Here is a 26,347-nt window from a genome sequence, read left to right as displayed (position 1 = left end):
TATTAAAGCGTTTAATTTAGGGCAACAGTTTTACACACAAAACGATCAAAACGCAATCTCCCCGTGCTGCCCGAATAGGATAGGAAACCTATTCGAAATTGATATGGGTGGAGCGCACGAGCGCATTGCCGCGTCGCGCCTATGCACGCTCGTAAACGGTACTCGCCCGCGAGAGAACGGCTCAACTCGGTTGCGACGGGCCGGCGGATCTGCGACTCTATGCCATTGTTTCAGAGGCTACGATCCGGCGAAGCAAACGAACGAGACGTGTTAGGTAGACGGACGAATTTTGTTAATAAATAAACGCAGTGTCCAGCGTCCGGCCGACCGTCGGAAAATAGTAAAAAATCGCTGGTGAAAATTTGGCGCAAGTATGACAGTGGAAGCCGGCGTGATGTACACAAATCATTATTCGATAGCCACCACTGTCAAAGGAATTTTTAATATTACTGCCCGAGATTCAGTTAGCAAAAGTTTTAACTTGTCATGGTTCGAGATTTATTGGATGAATAGATCATTTTTCCGTTCGGATGGAAGGTATCCGTGACAGTTGTTTTATCCAACTCATGTATTCTGTTTGCTCTTACCTTTTGCTTCTATAATATTAACAAATAGTGACGTTAATCTTTTTTAAGTATGATTGATCTCAGACATTAAATAAAAACCAGCCAAGTGCGAGTCGGACTCGCATATAAAGGGTTCCATACCATCGCGTATCACTATATACTTTTTAATTTGCATGGCCATTTTTATATTATTTGTTATAGCGGCAATAAAAAATAAAGAAATACACGCTGTGAAAATTTCATCTCTACTTATTACGGTTCATGAGATAGGTACACCATACAGCTCGCTGACAGACAGACAGACAGACAGACAGAAAGACAGACAGACGGACGGACAGCAGAGGCGTCGTCGCTCAGGTCCCGCTGGCACCTTTCGCGGGTACGGAACCCTAAAATCCGTACATAAATATTATTGTTAGCGCGATCTACGTACGGTATATTTTAGTAAGTACAACGCCATCTGGTATGAAGTGTGAAACTTGCTACAAGTTAATTAAGATCAGTGGCGGATCTATTAACAAGCTGCTATCGAACTTCACTGAAACTCCTAATTAATACAATTCGATCGTCAGCACGACCGCTGAACGTGATCCAATTTGTTTCAATAACTTCGTATAATGTGTGAATTATTTTAAAGTAACGTATAAAACGTAAATTGATATGGATTGATTTTGAGCTTTGCGGCTTAATTTAATCACAGTGGGAAATAAATTGTTATGGATATGATATTTAAAATGCAATTTTAATGAGGCTGTAATCGTTTATTTTAACCCACTAGATTTCAATATGGTATTATTTGACAAGGATTAACAAATTCTTGAAAAGCCGGCAACGCATTGGCGGTTCCTCCGGTGCTGCAAATGTTCACGGGCGGCATCAGGTGACTTACCCGCTCGTTCGCTTTTGGAGTGGACGAAGAAATTTCGATCGTAAAATTACTAGAATGAAGGAACATGAGGTATCACTATCTAAGATGAGGTACTGAAGTATTTTGGTTGTTAAAACGTACATCCATAGCTGAAAGTAATTAAAAAAAACTCGTACGTAGCCTGATGAAAACATTATACCTAAGGGTCTTATGTTAAAATCTACACTGGCGAAGTTGCGGTCATTAGTTAGTCTAAATCTAAACTAAACACGCGTGAAAAATAGAGCGTTATAGAGGTTAATTGTGGTAAGGTTAATTGATGTCAGAGGTGGATCTAGATAGAGCTAGTCAGAGAGATGTATTGATGGAGGCTGGACTCTCAAAGCAAACTACAGATCCTTTAGTGAAACTATTCTAAATCTGCCAAGATGTGTGAAGATGTCAAACCACGATGTTTGTTCCGTTAATTTAGCGACTAAACTAAGTAACTGATTTACAGTTAACGTTAACGTGAAAACTTTTAACCATCCAAAATACCTGGCAGTTGACAGCGCCGCAGGCGATTTGTCAATTGAATAGAAAGCATACCTATACTGGCTATAAATAGCTAAGACACAATATGAAGGTCTTCCCGCGCTACCGCTGGGGCAAATTCTTCAAGCCGGCAACCTTACTGGCAAAGCATGGCCGGTTCCTCTGGTACAAATGTTCATGGGCGGCCATCAGGTTGCCTTACTTTTTTACCATTTGCGCCTGGAGCGACTGCTCCGTTCGCCATATGGTAGGGCCGGCCCAGACGACCGACACTCACTTACATTGGCGGGTGCAAGCCTAGCTTTGTACCTACACCCAATCATAGTGTATAATATTATCATTGCTTACACCAGGCAGACATATTGCGGTATGACCTCTAGTAATATGACAGCTCAGTTCACTGCAACTATGCCCTTTCTACTTCATTGAAACCCCCCTAATTGATACGATTTGATCGTCATCACAAATGCTCATTGCTTGTTAACGAATTTGATTCGTTAATTTACACGAATTGAATGCTGTGGGTAATTATCGTAAAGTAAATTCAATTACGCTTCAGTCGCTACGATCAATTCAAAGCTTTGCGAGTGAATTTAAAAAGATTGGAACTGTTATAGTTGATTTGAGGTAAAAACGCTGTATGACAGTCGAGAGAATATCTTCTGCGCAGACACATCCTGTCAACTGTCATTTTTTACCACCCTTGAATAGTTTCAGTTTTCTCCCGAAATCTCTGCAATATTTCTACCATCTGCTTTGGTCCGTCAGAGAGTCGTCGACCCTTTAGGGCTTTTCTTTTCTCCTATAATATAAATCATCCCTTAAGGGTAGGCTTATTATTAGTAGAGCTATTATTCGCAACGACTGTTTTTTTTATCCTTGAATATAGTTTACAGTCTTTGTATCACTATTTGAATCACTGACCCTCTCAAAATCCATTTCCATCACCTGTAAGAGTGGAAACTTCACCTTAATATATTATTTGCCTCACATTCGTGCGATTGTGAGACGTCAATAACCTACACCTTTTCTCTTTACTCCCATATTAGTATTTTTTCTTTTTATGTGTACTATATATTAGTAGAGCTATTATTTGCAACATCCCTCGCCCCACCTGCCTCTCGCATTAGTAAACAAACATTATACTAGCTGTTTCACTGGGCCCTCCCAAAATCTCTTCCCGCATTTCCACCTGTAACGGTTTACATCTGCGTTACTTTCGTGCGATAGAAAGACGTCAATAACCTGTACCTTTACAGCTTTTCTTTACTTCCATATTAGTAATTTTTCTTTTTATGTGTACTATATTAGTTTAGCTATTATTCGCAGCATCCCTCGCCCCACCTGCCTCTCGAATTAGTAAACAAACATTTTTACTAGCGGTTTCACTGGGCCCTCCCAAAATCACTTCCTGCATTTCCACCTGTAACAGTTTACTTCTGCGTTACTTTCGTCTGACAAAGAGACGTCAAAAACCTGTACCTTTACAGCTTTTCTTTACTCCCATATTAGTAATTTTTCTTTTTATGTGTACTATATTAGTGGAGCTATTATTCGCAGCATCCCTCGCCCCACCTGCCTCTCGAATTAGTAAACAAACGCCTTTACGAGCGGGTTTACGAGCCCCGCGATATTTCGGTCTCGCACGTTTACGACATAATGAATTTGTTGATGGACTGCGTATTAGAAAGTTGGAAATAGTTTGGTGACTGGCCACTGGCTAGCAACAGTAGTAACGCTGTGGCTCACTAACTAATTAATTTTTCTTTTCAAGGATATCAACATCATCATGATCAACTCATCGCCTACTCTACAATCTACATCCAGTGCTATCTTTTCTGCAGGGAGTATTAAGAAAGAGATAGAAATATAATTATTAATTAGACCTGTCATTTTAGTTGTAGAGACTGTATGCAACAGAATAAATCAAACACTAATAACAAAAATGTACCTACACAGTACACTGTACAGATAAGAACATAAGGCTTAAATGGTATATTATAATAATTATGTGAATTTTAAATGCTTACGATATTATTTGGTTGCTGCTTTGCGCAATAGAAAGTTACATAGGAAACACTACTGGATACTGGCTTGCAACACCACGGTTCATTGACTAATTAATTATTTATTGTGCACTAAAAAAGCAGGAATTGGAAGCGATAAATTAAAAAATACAAAAAAAATCGAAACAGCGAACATGGTTTACATAAACGAGTAGATATTACTCGTATCACGCACTGAATCATTATTTTCTTTTTACTGCTATATTATGCAAGTATTTTATTTATAACAGTTAATAAATTAATTGTTGCTATTTTTACATTCTCTTATAGCAACATTATAGCAACACACAAGCAAGAAGAAGATTACATTAAACAAATGCGAGTCAGGCTCGCGCAATGAGGGTTCCGTACTACAGTCGTATTTTTTCGACATTTTGCACGATAATTCAAAAACTATGATGCATAAAAATAAATAAAAATCTGTTTTAAAATGCACAGGTGAAGACCTTTCATATGATACCCCACTTGATATAGATATCTTACTTAGAAAATTGAAAATACTAGTTATTAGTTCAAGACCACAATTTAATTTTTTAGTGTGATGTAACCACAAATTCACGGTTTTCAGATTTTTCCCCGAATGTCAGCTATAAGACCTACCTACCTGCCAAATTTCATGATTCTAGGTCAACGGGAAGTACCCTGTAGGTTTCTTGACAGACAGACAGACAGACAGACAGACAGACAGACAGACATACAGACAGACAGACAGACAGACAGACAGACAGACAGACAGACAGACAACAAAGTGATCCTGTAAGGGTTCCGTTTTTCCTTTTGAGGTACGGAACCCTAAAAACTACTAAAACCCACTTGCACAGTACAGTTAAACTGATACTTTTTGGCAAGAGAGATTAAAAAATGTAAATAAATCAATTTAACTGTCCTGGTACAAGTGGCCCTTAATCGTTAAAAGAGTTCATTCAAACTTCTAGTACCTAATCCTACAAGGAGGTGGACTAAGATTCAGGCAGAAACATCATCATTTTAGTCTTACGACTTACCTACTCTATAGAATTGATAGGTCAATTTCTGATTGTAATCGGAGATAAGTAAAAAGAACATTGAGAATTATAGTATTCTCCAATTGTAGGTCAAAGATTGCCATATTCTATTTTAGTTAGGTATTTGGGGTATACTTTATAGATATTTGGAATCTGTTCTTTTGGCGAGACTATAATGTTTGAAAAACTTTTGTGACGCCCCATTAAAAATCAAACGTGTCGCTTCTGAATCTCTTCCCTTTTTTGAAGTTCGTTAAAAAGGGAATAAATTTCCTAAACGTCTCCGCCTTTTAAGGAGCGAGTTGACTTTCGAAGTCCAAATTGACTCCAAATCCGAATGATAGTGTGAAGCCAGTTCTTTTAATAAGTAGCGGAGTCGCGTCTAAATTGGCTGCGGGTCACAAGTTTTAATGAGACGAAATTCTCCGTCGGACTCGATTCGACGTCGCGTCGTCTTAACGCAACCTGTTCGTTAGCGCAAAAACGGGGCACGCTAACGCGCGATTAGAATACACCCCCAATACCTGGGGCACACTGAGCGATTCTAATTTTGACTTTTATAGTTATTCATTCTTTGAGGAATTATTATACTTAGTACATTCAATGTTTTCACTATAGTTTTTGGTATAAATTCAAACGTTTGGGGCTAATTTTTCCTTAATATTTTGATAAATTGTCCAAACACAGTCATGAAATCTAATTTATTCTATAGTTAAACATTAATTGGCGTTGTAAAAATACACCATTACTCATTTATACTTTTTATTTTTAAATGATTTTCGTTAGTCGGTTTTTATTGTTCCGTTGATCGATTAAAACTATACTAAGAATGCTTCTACATCAAATTAATTTCTTTTTCGATAAAAAGTATTCGTAAATTTTCTCTTTATTTCAATTGGTATTCACCAACTTAGGATACCATACCCGATTCATTTAATCAGGGCTATTTTTTATTTATAATAATTATATTTAATAGCATGAATATAATCCAATTTTTCTATACATGTATCTCATACTCGTCACTTTACTACGTAAATTACTATTCACAATAGTTCAAACTGTCAGCACTTGACAACAACAAGACGTCGTCACTTCAGGTGATGGCAATATTATGTTTCTGGCGTAATGCTTTTGAGAACTCAGTGTGCCCCAATCCTTACCCGAAAAGATGGTCCCTCATTTGTGGCGGGCTTTCTCTGTGTTGTTGTCACATTAGCGAATAACTGCGCGGCTAACTCCGTCGATACGTTAATGATGTCGGGATGTCTATTGCGGCGAAAAAACTGCTTTTGTGCCGACGCGAGTTGACCACGGGACTTCGGTTGTTGTAGATATTACCAAAAAACAAACATGTTTTATGCCCGTGACTTTGTTCGCGTGGATTTTGGTTTTAAAAATCCCATTCTTCTTATTTTTTTATTTTTTTTTTCGGGGGGGAAAAGGAGCTTATAATATTATGTCACTCTCCACCTTAGGTCTTTAACTATATTCATGCAAAAAAATCACAAACACATTCACACATTTTCGCATTACTGGCCAACTGCCCATATAAATGCGAAAGAGTGTTTTCTTGATTTGTTAGCTTATTGGTTTGTTGGTTTGTCTTTCAACTACGCCGTAACGGAGCAACGTGAATTTATGCACTGATGTTCGATAATGATATTTAAAAAAAAATTACATTCGTTCAGTAATATTGTGCAGACAAACGACCTTTTATTAGTCCCTCGTACTATAGAAACCCCTCAGGACAAATTACGCGAGCGACGTAACGCAATAAATCAATTCCAAATAATAATTTAAATTGTACAAGGATAATTAGGGAGTTAAACTTTTACGAAAATTAAGGAATTATTAGAAAACAATCCCGACCGGGCAGAGCACGGGCGGAGGGGGCAGGAAGGGAGGGTGTCTAATTAGGGAGGGGGGAAGGTAATGAGCCGCGATCGCCCGATATAACGAAGGCTATTTACGCGGTGGTCGCTCGAAAATTGCGAGGTTTTGTTTTAAAAGCGGTAACCGTTTGAGTTTTGCGATTAAGGAGTTTAATTAGACTGTTGTTTACAACCTCATTAAGGTAAAGGCCCCAGATATCGGCCGATAATTTATGAAGTTGAAAAATGAGTTTCGTGCCGAGATCCTGTGCAGATTGTGGCCGACAATCCGGCTATGAATAAACATGAACTTAGCCCTTAACCCGTTTACCGAGTGGCTTATCGTAACTTTTGTCGCCTTAATTGTGTTGAGAGGAACGTAAAGGTTTGAGTCTGTCCAATTCAATTAGTTGAATAATTTGTCTTTTTTTAACTCTGCACTCTTTTTCAACATGGAAGAATATTTTATATCCTCTTCATAGTTTATTATCATTCAAACAGCCTGTGTCCTCAGGGTGCACACACACAATTGTAGTGTATTAAAAATAATATCTATTATAGTTACGTAGGTACGTACTTAATTTAATGTCTAAGGTCATCTACCTACTCAAGTTATAGCAAACTTTTAAAATTTGAAATCAAATAATGTATCTTAATTAATTTGAATACTTCTCATAACTTTACATTTTAAACTTAGATTAAAAAGCTTGAATGTTCTTGTAGTTAGGTAATTTATCGTAAAAAATTAAAATGTGATAAAATATTTAAGTATCTACAGTCAGTAATAAGGTTTAAGGTCAGTTTTAGAATCCTCGCAGTTTAGAAAAACCTCGTGCATTCAAAAAAACTGTTAGTTGTGTAGTTGGTACCCTGAAGCATCAGATTAAGTAGTTTGGACCTGGAGTTCAACGATGTAGTCTAAAATAATTAGTACTTACAACACAGAGTACCTAAGGGTACCAATATCAATTCACAATCGATATTTCCTATGTCTATATAGATAAGCACCACTGTAGCCTCATTTTCTTAGGACCACCTCGCAGGCTGCTTCTATCGTTTAAAGAAAAAAATCACGCATCAAAAAACCGGTGTGCATACTCGTAGTTACACAGAAAAAAATACGCGCCGATTGAAAACCTCTTTTTTAGAAGCGGGTTAATAATAATCATAAACCAAATTAGTTACAGTCATTATTATATGTCTGTTTTGGCATCTCATTAAAATGTCTATAATAAATATCATAACAAATCGGAACGAGTGATTTAATGGCATCGCAATTAATCGATTCGCCGCGGAAGGAATTCAAATTGGCTCTCATTTCCTGCGCCCACCGAGAGTACGTACCTACGCACCGAGCAAGCACCTGTGAGTGCATCCGGCCCGTCCAATTACTGGGCCTTTTACCCTAAATAAAGCACCCTAACGATTCTGGAGCCTGGACACCGCATAAACGTACGACGAATTACATTAATGATGTAAGTGTATGTACGTAACTATGTACGTTCACTAATATAAACGGCACTCTCTTAATTAACTATTCATTACTTTTGCTCCGAACAACATAATTAAAATAGAGTGAAATCTAAAGAGGTATTTAAGATATTCTAATGCTAAGATTTATTAAATAGATTAGGCTAATCCCAATCCTAATCCATACTAATATTATAAATGCGAAAATGTGTCTGTCTGTCCGTCTGTCTATCTGCCTGTCTGCTAGCTTTTCACGACCCATCCGTTCAACCGATTTTGACGAAATTTGGTACAGTGATGGCTTGCATCATGGGGTAGGACTACTTTTATCCTGGAAAATCCAAGAGTTCCTACGGGATTTTAAAAAAACCTAAATCCACGCGGACGAAGTCACGGGCATCATCTAGTATGAAATAGAGAATTGAAATCATACTAAATCGAATTCTACCGTGTATGATTGAAATACAGCATTGCCAATTATTCAAGCTCGCGCGTCATCGAGCGTACGTCGATGAAAGATTCCACCTTCCCAGTCCGAACCGCAACTATCCATCACAGTCGCATCGCGTAGTCTAACTAACGAGACACGCGCGCCATCCGAGACACCGTCAAAAACAATCGGAATAAAATTCGAGCCTTATCTACACGCCTAGGAGTAGCCCCCTGCCCCACTGCTGCGCTCACGTCCTACGCTTAGTATAAGATTTTACGTCTCACCAACTTTGCTAGAATTCGAGAGTCGAAACACAATAACGTCAAAGTTAAATGGACCTAAAGAGCCTTGAATTGAAGTAAAAAATTCAATGTCACTGATTTTAATTTCGCAACGTTTCCGCTTAGAGCGACGTGTAGACAAACTTGAGCTTTAAAACAAGGCAGTTAAGATCCAGTTTACTATAACGCGGAAGTGTTTCGACACTCGAATACTATCAACGGTAGTGAGACATAAAATCTCGTACTAAGCGTACGTAACTACTTTACTGTACATAAACTTCTATTATAACGTATTTGTAGCTAAAAAGTTTATGCGGCTAAAGTTTTAATTCAACACGCATTAAGGGAGTTCACCAACTAAAAACATTGTCTCCCTCATGATTTCAACATCAGGCCTGAAGGCTCTAGCGGCAGCTTTCAAAATGTGTATCCCGCCGTTAGCACAGAATTGATGTGACAGACGAAATTGTTGCATTTAGACAAAAGTAACTCGAGAGTCGAGACCGAGCGCTCTACCAAAATAAATTCGTCCCTATGACGTAAACGTAAGAAATGAACTACATAAATAAGGTATCTATTACAGCTAGCTGTGCTTTGTGTACCTACCTACCTAGTTAATAGCAAAACAATTGTTGCGATCTAGAAAAATAATTAAGTATGTACTAATATAAATATAACTTTATATAGATACATACTTTGAATAAATAGGTATAATTTACATTTTGCATTTTTCAAATATTGATAACTTACGCATATTTCGCCAACATCTCCATATATTTTTTTGGCCCAAATGGTCTGCTACTGTGGCAGAATGGAACATTGCGCATAGAGCCTTTACCTTGAAATGAAAGCTCGGCTTTCTGGCTGAGCTAGCGTCGCGGGGCGCTGAAAAAGCTCCAACAGATTAGATGGCTCCAATTCTGTACAAAGATAAATCGCTCTTATTGTTATTTAATAGAGAGATCAATTCCGCATGTAGTGTGTGATCTATAAATGTCGCGAGATGCGCGATAAGATCGCGAGCGTCTTGGATCGGCACCCCTTTATTTATTTAATCAGAGTGAGCGACGGACAATAAGCTATTGTAGCTCTTGATATATTGACCAACTGCGGTCTATAATAGTTGCACGCTTGTTTTAATAGACGGATCTGGTGTAAGATGAGTGTTTCTTATAACTAATGGGCATATTATGTCTGCGACTTCGTCTGTCTACGAGATGATTTAAAATAGAACGAAACGATTCAATGCCTTACTATAGGTACTGTAAATATATGTATACACTATGGTAAATAGCTGTGATAGCGTAATGGTTAAGACGTCCGCCTCCTAATCAGAGGTCGGGGGTTCGATCCCGGACACGCACTTCTAACTTTTCGGAGTTATGTGGGTTTTAAGTAATTAAATTTAATATCACTTGCTTGAACGGTGAAGGAAAACATCGTGAGGAAACCTGCATGCCTGAGAGTTCTCTATAATGTTCTGAAAGGTGTATGAAGTCGACCAATCCGCACTTGGTCAGCGTGGTAGACTATGGCCAAAACCCTTCTCACTCTGGGAGGAGACCCGTGCTCGGTAGTGAACCGGCGATGGGTTGATCACCATGATAGCAAATAAAAGATAGGATAGGAATATGAGCCTTTATAGTACGAGAGATTAAGAACTAAGAATAATTTAGTTATAAATTAATAAAATCGATAACGTTTCAAAATGACTAATCTAGAAACTTTAATTAATAGCATCAATAAAGTTCGACTAAATATTATATTAGACAAAACACAATATAACATAATATTTGTTTTTGCTCGGTTCAAGTTCAACAATCAAGTTTTAACAAGGTAGATGTTTTACGTTATTAATTCAAATAGGTAGGTTCATAATGTTGAAATACCTAATTAATTATCTACGGCAACATATTCGCTTATTAAATGCCATCGTCTTATATCTTTACAAGATATGGTTTTTCTGTATAAACGTCTTAGTTAAAAGTTGGAAAACATTCTCATGTTCAAGATGCTATATTATAAACTAGCTGATACCCGCGACTTAGTCCGTGTGGAATTAGGTTTTTTAAAAATCCCGTGGGAACTATTTTATTTTCCGGGATTAAAAGTAGCCTATTTCCCTCTCCAGGTCTTAAACTATATATATGCTAAAAATGCAAAAAATCACGTTAATCCGTTGCTCCATTGCGACGCGATTGAAGGACAAACTAACAAACAAACACACTTTCACATTTATAATAGGGGTCGGTAGTGATAGCAAATTTCTATAAAGCTCTGCTTATCGGGAGTTTTTAAAATAGGTTATTTAAATTAGCTGTGGCCAAAAATACATAGAAATGCTTTGTGTTAAATTAAGACAGCGCAGTTTTGTCGATGTAAAATGTAAAATTAATACCTGGTAATCCACCACTGTTCCCACTATATTTCCACATGGGGTTATTCAAGGAACCGGTGAACATATTCCTGAAAATCCAGCATTCAGGGAACCGGTGAAAATATTCCTGAAAATCCAGCAATGCATTGGCAGTTCCTCTGGTACTGCAAATGTTTATGGGCGATTGAAACCACCATCGGGTGACTCGCCTGTTCGTTTGCTGGCTATATATTTTCAGAAACCTATAACAAATGACGAAGGAAGAGCAGACGTCTTTCCAGCTGTTACCAACTACCTCCTCGAAGGCCCACAGCTATATGAATTAAAATCTTTTTAAACACAAAACTATGTACTTAAATAAACTAATTTTAATAGTGTAATAGTAGGTACCACAAACGAGTGAAAGCGGTGATAGCCTAGTGGTTAAAACGTCGGCCTTCTATTCAGAAGGCTAGGGTTTCGATCCTGGGCACGCACCTCTAACTTGTTGGAGTGTTATTAAATATGACTTGATTTAACGGTAAAGGAAACTACATGCCTCAGAGTTCTCCATAACGTTCTCGAATGTGTGTAAAGTTTGCTCATCTGCACTAGGCAAGTGTGGCAGACTATGGTCTCAACCCATCTCATTGTGAGACCTGTGCTCAGTAGTGATGCCTCAAACAAGTTCGATGGCTAATCGCGTTGCAGCGTCAAAAATGTTTAATTAAAAAGATTGATGCTTACCGGTAGAACGGGGCACCAGAAGTACAGTGGAGTTGCAAACTTATCTAATTAGTTAGCGGCGGGTAGGGGAGAGCGCCCACACCGTGCCCCGGCCCCGGGGGTCAGGTGGGTGCTGGGGGACGGGGGCAATTAGCGGTGATAGTCGATTAGCTCATCGTGTGAGCGCGGCTTTTGACAAATGTTACCAGTAATAAATTATTATTATTTATGAATGTTACAGATAATTGGTGTAATTAATACGCGTGCTCGTGGCCAATTAAATCCGGTGTTTGACCGACGCTTATTGCTTTAAATGAAATCTAAACTATGTGCATATTAATGAACAAGCTGACCCGTCCCGGCTTCGTTCATGTAGAATTTTTTTATTTTCTTAGCGGGGTCTACATTATAAGAAAACTTACAAGCAAAATCTCAAGTTTATGGCTGGACCCAGTTGAGAGGTATATCGATTTTTTCTTTTATACGACGTCATCCGCGTGGAATTAGTTTTTTACAAATCCTGTGGGAACTCTTTGATTTTCCAGGATAAAAAATAGACTATATCCGTCCCCGGGATGCAAGCTATTAGGTTAAACGGATAGGCTGCGAAAAGCTAACAGACAGACACACTTTCGCATTTGTAATATTATTATAGGTACATACGTATGGATTAAGGATTGCCAGTTTATTAAAAAAAGTGTTTTATGCGTTTGCTATGTTTATTAGCGTCAGTGATACAAAAAATGATAATGATGGCTTTAAAATATTAAGTTTAATAAGCAAACTTGATTGACGAGATATTTAAAATCTCTTTAATGGACGGCTAAATCCACAAATAATTTACATGCAAAAGTGTATGTTAAATGTTAACCGTTTATAAGATTAAAATTGATAGACGATTTAATTTGATTTAGGTAATAGAGTTATGGGTTTTTATAAAAAAAAGTTAATCCTAATAAGCGTAGGCCTCATAAATTTTTTGTTACGGCATTAGGGCAATTAAAAGAACATTTAAGTCATTTAGAAGTTATTCTAAAAGATTTAAATGTTCTTTTAATCTGCAGCTTAATAACTTGTTTTTATTAACTTGATTTCTTGCTTTTAGTTGAATTAAATAAAGTAGTGCCCTTTGTACTATTTTCGCAACGTGATTAATTTTCTTGCTTTGCTATTCTTGCACCTTGCTGACAATATATAGCCCAGCAACCAAATAAAAAAGATATTCACCGCAGAGACGGCAATTTTCGGCGTCTAGAAATTGCAAAAGAACTTGCTCGTTTGTGCTTAACATTTATTCTTGGCCTTGTCCTCATTAGTTGCAAGTACAATTTTCTACATTCCTCTCGGGCTATTTTAGAAGATTGATTAGTGGAAGTTTATTAATAAAGCCAGGATCGTAATACTGAGATAATTAATTCTTCGCAAGTTAATTGATAAATTAACATTAATTAGAAAAGTTTGCGTCTCGTCTGCCTCGCCAACGTTGTGTTTTATTCGGGGATATCGATTTTGAGTCCTGTCTGCGTATGAGGTCTATATTTTGTCAATACATTTACACTAATCTACACTAATATATAAAGAGGTAAAGTTTATGAGTTTGGTCATAGGGACCAGGGAGAAACCTTCGGAACTATACCTACCTAATGATCCGATTCTGAAAATTCTTTACCTGATAGATTACCCCCGAATGATTATAGGTTATAAATTATATAGAAAACTAGATGATGCCTGTGACTTCATACGCGTGAATTTAGGTTTTTAAAAATCCCGTGGGAACTCTTTGTTTTTCCGGGGCAAAAAGAAGCCTATGTCCTTCCCCGGGATGCAAGCTATATCTGAACCAAATTTCATTAAAATCAATTGAACGGATGGGCCGTGAAACGCTAGCAGACAGACAGACAGACACACTTTCGCATTTTTAATATTAGTACCTATGGATATTCTCTATCTTTGCGTTGACTTTTGACACCCAAACACAGATTAGAGACGGGACGGACTTAGTAGCACCATAAGGATTCCTTTTTTCCATTTTGATACGGAACCGTAAAAGGTCCTTGTTAGGGTCGATTTATTTTACACCGGGTCCCAGAGGTACTCGTACATGATTCATAGAACTGCAGATAAAGTAAGACAAATATTTTTTTGAATTGAATTTTCAATAATTTCCGTTCATTGTTCATCCGCTCCACAACTCATGTAATAACTAGTACTTACCTACATAAATATTAATTTAAAAAAAAAAACGAAAAATTGATGATGTATCTTAGTGGAAGAATTTAATTTTTAAGCAAACCGTACCTAGGTATACCAAAAAAAAGGTTCTAAAGTTCTTCAGTGTTTTTTTACACATGTGTGTATTATTATACATACCAGTACATTTATAACTCATTTAATTCGTATCTACAATAGAAACGGAACGAGGATGGCAATTAAAAATTTATTCTCAAGCGTTTAGTCGGCTCAATGAAAATACTGCATGAAAATCAAATCACCGTGACTGCTGATTTTTCACCCATTGAAAAAACCGCATGAAAATCGTCGACAAACGGCTGTGATCGCCGATTTTTCGCTTGATGTTAAAAAGGAGCATAAACATGCTAATACCCATGAAGCGTATAACAGACGATCTACAATAGCAACTTGCGGACTTGTCACGCCCACAAGTTAGGGCCAAAGCACACGCGATACTTTTAGCATCGACAACCAGCGCTTTGATTGCATCGATAGGTACTGTGCGTCGCGTTTTGCCAACAATAACTGCGATCGATCGCGGCAAAGAAGTCGCGCAATGCAACGACTGCTACAACGCTACATTTTGATGATTTATTGCGTTTGAGCATGGTATGAAAATTACAGATACCCCAGCCTAATTAATCGTTGCGATTGACATTCGAAATTCAAAGTGTGCGGAGACCGCTGAAATGCAGTCGTAGCTTTCTATCATACGAAAAGTGATCAGTTAACGATTGCTATAGGTAAAGTTTTTAATCCTATTCCCTTTCGATCGATGACAGGTTCTACTCATTATATCGATGGTAAATGATGATGCATGAATTTTACTGAGCATCTGATGACAATCGATATTCGAATTCGCAGCCACAGCTTTCTAACTTACGGAAAGCGGTCAATATGGCGATAGGCGATGCTTAAAAGTATCGTGTCTGCTTTGGCCCTTACGTACGATCAAGTTTTTAACTCTATTAGGGATGTTATTGCTCGTTATTTTTTTATCGAAGACAGGTTCTACTCATTAAATCGAACGTAAATGATGATGCGTGAATTTTATTGAGCATCTGATGATAAATACTGTACATTTCCACTAAATCAATCAGTTCTCAATTCTTCAAGTCCCATCTGCATCTAGCTACGGATCCAGGTTCTCTGCCTGCCGGTTAGATCTCAAAGAAAGACTAAAGAAGAGACTCCGGCTCGAATAAACCCCTCACTAGGATTCCGCGCGCGAGTGGTGTAATCCAAAATAAATAAATAACTAAAATAAAAACTGTCTATCTAATGTGGTGTTTGTTTCTATGAGCATCAAACACCTCCACATAACATCTATTCTAACATTAGTGACTATGCGAATCTACGAAAAGCGGTCAGTTGGGCGATTGCCGAGACTAAAAAGTATTGTGTGTGCTTTGGCCCTTACATACGATCAAGTTTTTAGTTCTATTAGGGATGTTATTGCTCGTTAATTTTTTATTGATGACAGGTTCTACTCATTAAATCAATAGTAAATGATTACGCATGACTTCTATAGAGCGTCTGATTGGCTTCCATACTGCAGCTTGCATTGTACTGGATCTCTAAATTGCTTGGCAGTATACAGTATAATTACGTTAATTTAGGCAATGCAAAAAAGGCGGATTAAAATTAAGAAGTCTATGTAATTACGTATATTTAAGAAACAGATCTTAATTAATATGTTTTTCATTAATGTTCTTTTCTTTAAAGTCGGATATAAGACGTCTATTAGCAATGGACGTATCTTCATAATAGTAATACATAGTAGAGGAGTCGCGGGCGCGGGCGGCCGCTGGAGTAGAACAAGCGTTTAATTAAAGGATGCTCACCTCACTGTTGTCGGACGGCTCATCGTATGCGCCTTAATTAGTTTCAGACCGCCCTAACGGGCTTATTTTGTTTTTCTCGGATAATTTTTAATTAAACGCTTGATTAAAATGAAAGTTTGCGTAAGTAGCGAGCGAGGAACAATCGGGCCGGAGTTTAGGATAATGAATTGATGGTGTTACTTTGCTCGCTCGGCTCTCGCTAGGGACTTAATTAAAAATCGCCGATAGAGTGTGTAGAGGGGAGTTCGGAACGAGTTTATGGAACTTAGTCCGGAGGCTCTGTTGTTTTACTACCTATGTCAATTTGAATACGGGATTGCGCGGGTATAGGTGCGGTAATGTTTAGAAAAACCTCATTTCACTTGACGTTGCCTGTGACTTCGTATTCGTAATTTTTAAAATCCGTAAAAACTATTTGTCTGCCGGGATCAAAGTATCTATATCCGTTTAACGATTCATACTGTCTCTTTCGTATTGTTTTAATCAACATCCACTGTTGGAAATAGGTCTCCGGAGGCTCTGTTGTTTTACCACCTATGTCAATTTGAATACGGGATTGCGCGGGTGTAGGTGCGGTAATGTTCAGAAAAACTATACTTTCTTGCCGTTTCCTGTGACTTCGTATTCTTGGATTTGGGTTTTTAAAAATCCGCAAGAATTATTTGTTTTCCGGGATAAAAAGTATCCATGTCCGTTTAACGATTATTTCTGTATCTGTTCGTCTTATTTTAATCAACATCATCATCATCAACTGATATACGTCCACAGCTGGACATATGTCTCTTGTAGGGACTTTCACAAGCCACGCTAGTAAACTACGAGTAGATGTACTGAGTTGTTCAAATAAATAAATATTATTATTAAATATTATTATTATGTACAGTCCGCGACAGGTCGAGATGAAAAGGGTATAAGGCGGGTGGACGCCCCGCACGTCATCCGCGTTCGCCCGCACCGGGTTAGAGCGGAGGCTGTGCGGGTGTGCGGGGCGTCCCCACCCCGGTTGCCATTTCAACCTGTCGCGTACTATACTTTGTTTACGAAGTAACTAACCTGTGGTTATAGTTACGATGCAATTTTAATGGGCGGCTTCATGTAAACGTTAACAATAAAGATAGGTTGAAGCAGTTGCGGTGGCAATAAAGCGCGCCAGTTATCGGGTGTCGCTATAATCACAATGCACGCTGTATCAAGTTAGCACGTCGTTACAAGAAGCTCGTTAGCGTTAAACAGCTAAGAATTTGCTAATGACGCGTGCCGCCCGCCCGCAACGCTGCACTGCTCCTATACGGATTTCGACCTAACTTATTATTATGATCAACTCATCACCGGCCCACTACTGAGCACTGGTCTCCTCTCGGAATAATAAAAGTTTAGGTCATAGTCCGGCACTCTGCCCAAGTTAGGATTGGTAGATTTCACAAACCTTTGAGAACATTATGGAGGACTCTCAGGCATGCAGGTTTCTTCACGATGTTTTCCTTCACCGTTAAAGCAAGTGATATTTAATAGCTTAAAACGCAAATAACTCCGAAAAGTAGAGGTATATACCAGGGATCGGACCTACGATCTCTCGGATAGGAGGCGGACATCTCAACCACTAGGCTATCAACGCTTTTTGAGTTTATGCTTTACTTAAATTAACGTACATATTGGCCCCGATTCTCTAGTCTCTCTCTAAACTAAATTTAGAGTATCTGCATCCTTTTCTTATTACTAATGCTAAAAAAGGAACGGAACATGACTTTCACATTTAAAGACTCTAAATTTTAGTGCACAATAGCAATTTAAACAGTAGGTTCGCGAGTGCGTGCTAAAACCACGGGTTTTACCATCTAAAAATTAAATTTAGAAATGTCAAACTGCTTCTGTCCTTTTCATATTACAATAGTAAGAAGAGGGTGCGAATACTCTAAAATTAGGTTGTGCTTAGAATCGGTGCCATTGTTTACTAGACGTTAGACGATTCTCGCGACTTTGTCCGCATGGATTGAGGTCTTTATTTAAAAACTTTTTGATTTTCCGGGTTTTATAAAACGCGACGCAGCATTAATTTAATCGTCGATTCTAGAAGTATTTTTATTCGCTGACAAGTTAGCCCCTTACAACAGATTTCAAATAGTAGAAGTATGACAGTTAAATAAATCCATACCACCTAGTCCATACCCCTAGCACATGAGTAAAACTTCCTTTACTCATATGCCTATTATTATTTCTACGCGACATCGTACTAGAACGCTAATGTGGCACTTATTTATTCGGATAAAAGTGAGCCCTTGACTGCAATCTCACCTGGTAGTAAGTGATGATGTAGTCTAAGATGGAAGTGAGCTAACCTGGAAAAGGTATGACAGTTTTTATTAAACTCATACCCACGGAATGCTAAATCGCTTGGCGGCACGGTTTCGCTTGTAGAGTGGTAACTAGCTACGGCCGAAGCCTCCTACTAGACCAGACCAGAAATTTAGAAATTATGAATTCCAAACCCCTACCGGGAATCGAAACCAGGACCTCCCACTAATAAGACTACTGCGCCAGGGATGTCGTCAAAAAAGTCTTTGCCAGTAAGCTGATAACTAGCCACGCCCGAAGCTTTCCATCAGACAATGTAGGTAGTCTGCTTAAATGGAAACAATTTCAACAAGCAACCGCAAAATACCTGAACTATTCGCCTCAGTCCATACGCGACTTAAGTGATTACACTGAAACTGATATCCATAGCCAATTGGCTGTCTAATAAATTGCGAGTAGATTATATGTGAGTGCTACTTAAAGTCTTAACTTAGCTCTTGCAAATAATATTCGAGGCAACAAGTTAGATTCTGATCCCTCAGCCTCAGAACGATTCTAGACCAATCGATCTAACCTAAGACCGGATCAGATCGATTACGCCGATTGAGTAGTTGAAACTCGAATATCCTTTATTTGTTGCAAATGATGCAAATATTTATTAACTTACCAATTAAGGAAGGAAAATAATTAAGATTTGAAGGTAAGGTCGCATAATTATTATGTGAACACAAGTATAAGGTGTACAGGAGTGTAATGCGAGTTTTCAATCGCATAAATAATTAGTTAACTACAATTCGCATGAAAATCATTAGCGATGCAAAATAGCATTTTAGTAGTTATAAAAAAAAAAATGTAAAGGAAACTGTCCCAATTCAAATTAACTCATTCATAGACATACAAGACACTTTTCAGGTAAAAAAGCTGTATGTAAGTTTATTTGATCGCGGCCGAACTAATCTTTCTGCATTCTGAAGAAACCTTGAAGAGAAAGAAACCATAAAATCGGTTCCAAAATTATGGAAAGCGGGATCAGTTCGAATTCGAATAACAAAGCATCAATGAAAAAGACTACTATCGAAAAGAAGAACCAATTTAACCATAGACTAGCGACCCGCCCCGGGTTCGCATGGGTGCAATGTAGATACTAATGTGGTGTCATTGAGGTGTCATTGCCTCTGAAACTCAAATGAGAGGATTTTCGACCTAATTCACATTATTTCAATTTCCCTAGGGATCTCTAATTTTTTGAGAATTAAACTATAGCCTCTTGAATCACTCTATCTAGGAATTCTAGGAAAGGCATTCCGAACCAGTGGTAGATGCATCCGACTATTCGTAAGTACTTGTAAAAGTTTATTCGAATAAAAAAGATTTTTATTTATTATTTATTTATTTATCTATTGGTGAAAACCGCATTAAAATCCGTTGCGTAATTTAAAAGATCTACGCGTTCATACATACATACAGACAGCATTAAGCGACTTTATTTTATACTATGTAGTATGTAGAGATGTAGAGATTACAAACGGTATGAAAGCAACAAGTAGGTACGAGCAAGACGGCCCGTTCGCGGACGCATTGGGAGCCCGATCGGAGAGGATCGATCTAAATGAGATGTGTCCCAGCTCTTTGTACTCATTTTCATTCATTTATTAGTCGTAATTTTGTTTCTGTGTCAACGGCTGTCTGTCTGTAGTGATCGTCTCGGTTCAGGACATCCGATCGAGTTTTAGCGCTAAGGTTAATTAGTATCTCCAACGTTCATCTTTTTTTAATTTCTAAGACATTGATAAAAAGGTGCTGATTGCTGATATTTGTATTTAAGATAGATTGATTGACAAGCACTATTTACTTAATTATTTTAGACTAGCTGATGGCCGCGACTTCGTACGCGTGGATTTAGGTTTTTGAAATCTCGTACCACGATAGCCATCTTGATCTGTCGCGTACTATATTTCAAGTCACAAAGGTACCTAACTAATGTCTTGTATTTTCTCTTACTAATTTTCATATTAACGTATTTTATCTCTCTAACATTAGGTAGTTTCGGAGTGTCGGGGATTTGTTCGTGACGAAGTTTTGTTCCATTAAGTTCGTAAGCCGCTTACTCGTGCTGCAAGGATTTCATAGTTTTTAATTATTTAATTCTACTTCTTATTTATTTAAGTTTGTATTTTAATTAGTCCATGAAAGTAATTTCTTTTGTTAATCACTACCCATATATTCTAATTGCGAAAGTGTGTTAGTTTATTGGGCTGTCCTTCAATTGCGCGGCAGCGGAGTAATGCGATGGATTGACGTAATTTTTCGCATGTATATAGTTGAACTTGAGTGAAGTCACGGTTGAAGTGGAGTGTAACACCAGGCTACTTTTTAACGAAAAATGAAAAAAGGTCCCACGGGATTTCTAAATCTTACATCCATGCGGACGAAGTCGCAGGCTTCAGGTAGTCATATACCTACCTATAGTACGCGACAGGTCGAGATGGCATATACTTTGTGTTGTCCTAATGTAAGACGTGTGTTGTATGTTGTTACTTGTTACGTGCAGAGAGATATCGGATGTCTGATTTCTGTTCAATAGAAAGACAGATAATCTTGAGTGGTTTCTAATAGGTATAAAGCTGAGTACAATGTGACTATGATTTTGTGCATTATTATAGCATAGGTACAAGTCTTAAGAATACTACGAATCTTCTTAATTCGCATTTGTTATTCAGATTTTTCTCTTTTGCCTACTCGGAAGCCCGCGTTAAAGGTTTATGAGTTATTGCATAAAATCGCGCTTTCACCTGTCCTTATCCCCCTCTCCACTAATGATCTCGCCGAGAGCTTTTAAATTATGTTCCTCATAACAATCTAAACTCGACACGTGTATATTCAGTCCCGAGACATTCTCGTAATGAATAAAATAACATGTCAAGATACAGTCTTCATCTTAAATTAATGAGGATTCACGGCAACGTATTCAATTTTACACCTAACGAAGGCAAATAAACTTCGACTAGCTCCTTCTCCCTTGCTACTTCTTAGGGATGTACGATAATGATTTTAGAGCCGCTGAAGTCATAGTGGAATATCCTCTTTCTTTCTTCGCTCTGGTCTGGTTTCCGCACTTAAACGTTTCCGTCTGTTGTGCGTAGTGGAATATCCTATCTATTCACTCAGAGAAAGTCATACTTCTAAAATTTCTGGGTCTTGCAATATCCCTAACATGGGTTTTGGTTTGCTTCTCGGTGGTTAAGCCATAGTGTACAATCATTAGAGTCAGTCAGGTCATCACTGTATAATAATAGTAATCCAATGATTACATCTTTGTAAATTGTAATCATTATAGTTAGGGACGCTTTTTGACGTTTTGTTAGAGATTTTCTGCTTCAGTAATTTGAATTTTGCATTTATTTTGCCTCTATTAATATTATAGATATGTATATGTAGAATATTGTTTTGAAAATCATATAACAATAAGTAATTACAACAATTTAATAATTAATTGCTGTATTCATAAAAATAAGTTTTCAAAAACTTATTAAAATAGAAAAAAATCGGGGTACATAGATGCGTGAAATAACATTGTATTATGTATTTGGCCCTTTTGGTACCTTCTCTTATCTTTTTGCGGCATTAATAATACAATTCGCTTTTGTGCCGCATTTTTTTTAATCGGAATTTTTGACTTCTAGTGTACCTACCCACCACCATCTACAACCCTAGTACCTGCAACCAAACTTACTTATTACATACATCGTAATGAATTGAATACCAGTTTGAAAGGAACCCTAAAAGTTAGTTCTTATTCCAAATTTCTAATAAACTCGTGACACACATAAAGGTATTAAGTAATCTAAAAGTCCTTCAAGTTTCGAGTAATTTGGAAACCCTTTTCACCGGAATGTTGATTAAAGTCGTATGTGTAAATAATTAGACTTTAATAAAACACACCCTTCAGTATACTTAGTTAGAATATCGTAAGGACTTTCAGTGAATTAAGTAATTAATATATAATGAAATATATATAAAAGTAACAGGGGTTTTCAGTTACCTGTATACCAAAAATAATTAAAAAAAAGAGGGTCTTCCAATTACGTAAAATCTACGTCATTTGTTATTTTTGTTTTGATACAACTAAAAATGGACGTCATAGTTTATGACGACACGATATATAATTATTTGATACAAGTTCCCATACTAACGTTTTGAAGATTTATAAAGAGACGCTGATTTGATTAGTTGACTACATCCTTAATATTAATTATACTTACGTGTAGTCCAAGCCAAGTACCAAGTACAATTAGGTACTTACTTATTGCTATCTAAAGTACATTGTTCCCACAACAATTGCTGAAACTTTACAGCATTGATCTTGAGCAACAATAACATTAACTAGTTAGAACATTAGTACGCTTTGTTTTACAACGAAGAACGACTAATAACGGAGATAGTATGAGTTCGGATTTACGATATATTTTTACCGATAAGTTGATGTATTGCTATCGTGTATCACACATGTTCGCGAGCGGCCAACACAAATAGATTCGTACATGTTTGTCTTGGCTCGGTTTAATTAATTTTACCTTCATACGCCGATACCTACTGTTTGTCGGGCGCTCCTTAATTGAAAACGCTCTTACCGGAGTAAATGAAACGAAATCCTATTTGCTGCGAGTGATTGAAGTGAATTTATCTTTTAAGACTTTCAAATTTATCTTTTAGCGATGTTTGCCTCAAATTATTTCGAAGCGTAGCGGCAGGTAATTAAATTTTGATTGCTTTCGAACGGATTGTTGCGATTTATTAATATTCAGTTGTAAATAATACGGGCCTGTCCGCGACGCTAATGGCAATTGCAATGATTACTCATTAAGTATTGAATGGGGCCATTAAACGACAACAGCTGCACAAGCGGCGGCGAGAGCTTCGTGGCTATTCTATAACGCTCTTACTATGGCATCGCCATGATTCCTAATAAGTATTTGTATAAAAATGTGTTGAGATGGATGTAGATATGGATAGTTTTCTTAAGTTTGGTTTGACCAAAATTGATGAATGTAATGTGATGTACACCTTGACCAGGATCAGAATCGTGTAAAGCCACAGGCAAAAGCTTAATTACATTTATATAAATAACAATTTTTGGATCTTTATCTGACGTTTCGTCTTGTGTGTGTGTGTGTGTGTGTGTGTGTGTGTGTGTGTGTGTGTGTATTATACGAGTAAAATATAAGCGATCGATATATCTAATCAACTTCCATTACCATAAATATGACTGGTACTTAATGCATAATAATGGGTCAGTTGATGGACATAGTTAAGTAATACGGTAATAGCACTTATTTATATGTTAAAACAATTTATTTTAAGTACACTTTAATTATTAGTTTAGTAATATCGATCAATCATGGCAAGGTGTTTTCCTGCATTAACGGCATCTGTAGGGTGGTTAAATGTATATTATGAGGTAAAAAATTATGGGTTGAGTTATTTATACCTACTTACCTGATTAATATAGAAGATCGGATATGAAGTCAATTATTATTTTAATTGTGTTACTAAGCAAAAGATGACGCAACACACTCATAATAAATTAAAAATATAATTAATTTATAGATTTTTTTAAAAAATACTAGCTAAGTACATACTTAAGATACTTTATATGTATGAATTAGGTACAGATAATAAATATCGATAAATAGCAATAGCTACTAAGCCCATCATTATAGTGTGTGTGACGAAGTCGTGAGCATGAGCTAGTTTCCCAATAATTTACCAATAAGATTATAAAATGATTGATGCAGCTTTTCCTTAATCGGCCAACTGTACCCATATGTCCTCTTTAAAGCATTTAATTAAATATGGATGACAATAAATAAAAGTATTAATAAAATAAGATAATAAAGCATGTGTTTCTGATTGTACGTAGCGCCCGCTGATTTATGGCAGTTGTCATTATTTTGCTTTATTGTCCATTTATCAAAGTTTAACGAGCTGTAATCGCGGTTATTTCGCTTGTTAAAATTATTGCCGCTCTGAAGGGGCGGCCACACTGCCAAGACAGATTTGACTAATGTCGTCTCAAAAATTAATGATATTTCGTAAGTTTCGATAGTATAATCCATACTTCCATACTAATATTAAAAATTCAAAAGTGTCTGTCTGTTTGAAAGAAAGAAAGAAAAAGAATTTTTTTTACTTGTTTTGTAAATTGTTGTTTTTGTTAGGTACCTTTTCACGATCCATCCGCCGATTTTGACGTTTGAGTTCCGTATCATATTATATCTAACGCGATGCAAGCTATTTCTATAACTTGCATGCTGGAGACTAGATCTAGAACCTCAATCTAGAACCTTGAGATCTTGCATGTTAGTTCTGTAGATACCGATAACGAAAACCTACAAGAACTTTAGCCCACGCGGACTAAATGGCGGGAAAAAGCTAGTACTTTTCTTACCACAGTTGTACAGTACGCGGCAGAAAATAATGTACATCGGCCTTTAGAATGACATTTCGGCTTTGTAGAGCTTGTCTCTGTCACTCATACCTATGTGACGTTTTGTCGGTCTCAACGGCAGATGCAATGCTCCACAAATCCGTTGTCTCCTTCTAAAAGTCGATGTACATATCTATTTTCTGCCGCGTACTGTACAAAAATAAAAGTAAAATGTTTCTTTCAGTTTCATTCATTCAATTTTTTTGATTCTTATCGTGTTTGTCTATTAAAGTACTGAAATAATTTAATGGAACTACGAAACGATAGAAAAAATTGTAAACTTTACCTTGAATCAAGTAGATTGGTACAATAAAACTCAAAACCTCTATCCGTATTTTCCATTTCAATTATTCAAGAAACATTAAATTCAACACTCAAAAGTGAACCAATAAATTGAGTAAGATTTAGTTGTTTTGCTATTTCTAAAATCAAACGCTTTGACCAATCCATTTCCACAAATACACTTGTGTTGGAATGCACCTTCAGACCTACATAATATTATAGATGTTATATTACAATGTAACGGAATAAATGTTACTAAGTACTAAGTGTGTAACGAAACAGCTGCTAATTGATGTGGGATATATTACCAACTTACACACAAATTACAACAATACATGGAACAAAATAACGGCTCCCTGTACCTATTTCATATGATTGTTGAATTTATTGACTGAATACAAATTTAATTTGGTTTTTCACAATTTGTAAACTAATGCGACAAAGTAGACTTATAGCGTTCAAATTTCGCCCCTACTGCAATATCATCTTCACAGGTTTATATAAAAATCTTTACTTGAAAGTGTCCAGTTTAAAAAATTAGTCAAAATAATGACTAATTTGTGAGTAGTTCACGTCAAACTCATTATTTTGACGTGAGCTACTCGTCGTCGACTTACTTTGACCGCGAATTTTCAATGTATTTATTTCAGACTATAATAAGTCTATGATTTATTTGTTTGGAATGCGTAATACGATCTAAACAGCGCTTAAAAAGCTTTAAGCCAAGTTAACCACTAACTAACAGCTATTATCCAATTGTTACAGAATGTTCGGTTCAAGCGGCGCGTGCGCAGCGTGCGGCCAGGCCATCCCCGCGAGCGAGTTCGTGATGCGGACGAACGCACCACAGCAGCCCTTACACGTCTTCCACATAAAATGCTTCGCGTGCTCGAAATGCGGGTCACACCTCATGCAGGGCGATAGGTGTGTATATGATAACATTGCATGTCATGGACGAGTTCTTGCTGTGGACAAACGCTCCACAACAGACTTTACGTTTAGTGGGTCACAGTTCGTCGGTGGGTCATCGGTGCA

At 37.2% G+C, this 26,347-nt stretch overlaps 1 protein-coding gene across 2 annotated transcripts in view; it reads left to right on the top strand.

The window, feature by feature from the left end:
- Positions 1 to 26,347, top strand: part of LOC117997279 (LIM domain transcription factor LMO4) — a 279,363-nt gene that overhangs the window by 185,262 nt on the left and 67,754 nt on the right. For both annotated transcript variants that reach the window (XM_034985537.2, XM_034985530.2), the window contains exon 3: positions 26,078 to 26,236. In XM_034985537.2, the coding sequence (XP_034841428.1) occupies positions 26,078 to 26,236 (159 nt within the window). The remainder of the gene's footprint in view (positions 1 to 26,077; positions 26,237 to 26,347) is intronic.

The sequence above is a fragment of the Maniola hyperantus genome, chromosome 1 (genome assembly GCF_902806685.2).
Source record: "Maniola hyperantus chromosome 1, iAphHyp1.2, whole genome shotgun sequence".
In the NCBI taxonomy this organism is placed as follows: domain Eukaryota; kingdom Metazoa; phylum Arthropoda; class Insecta; order Lepidoptera; family Nymphalidae; genus Maniola; species Maniola hyperantus.
This window is presented reverse-complemented; position numbering and strand designations above follow the sequence as displayed.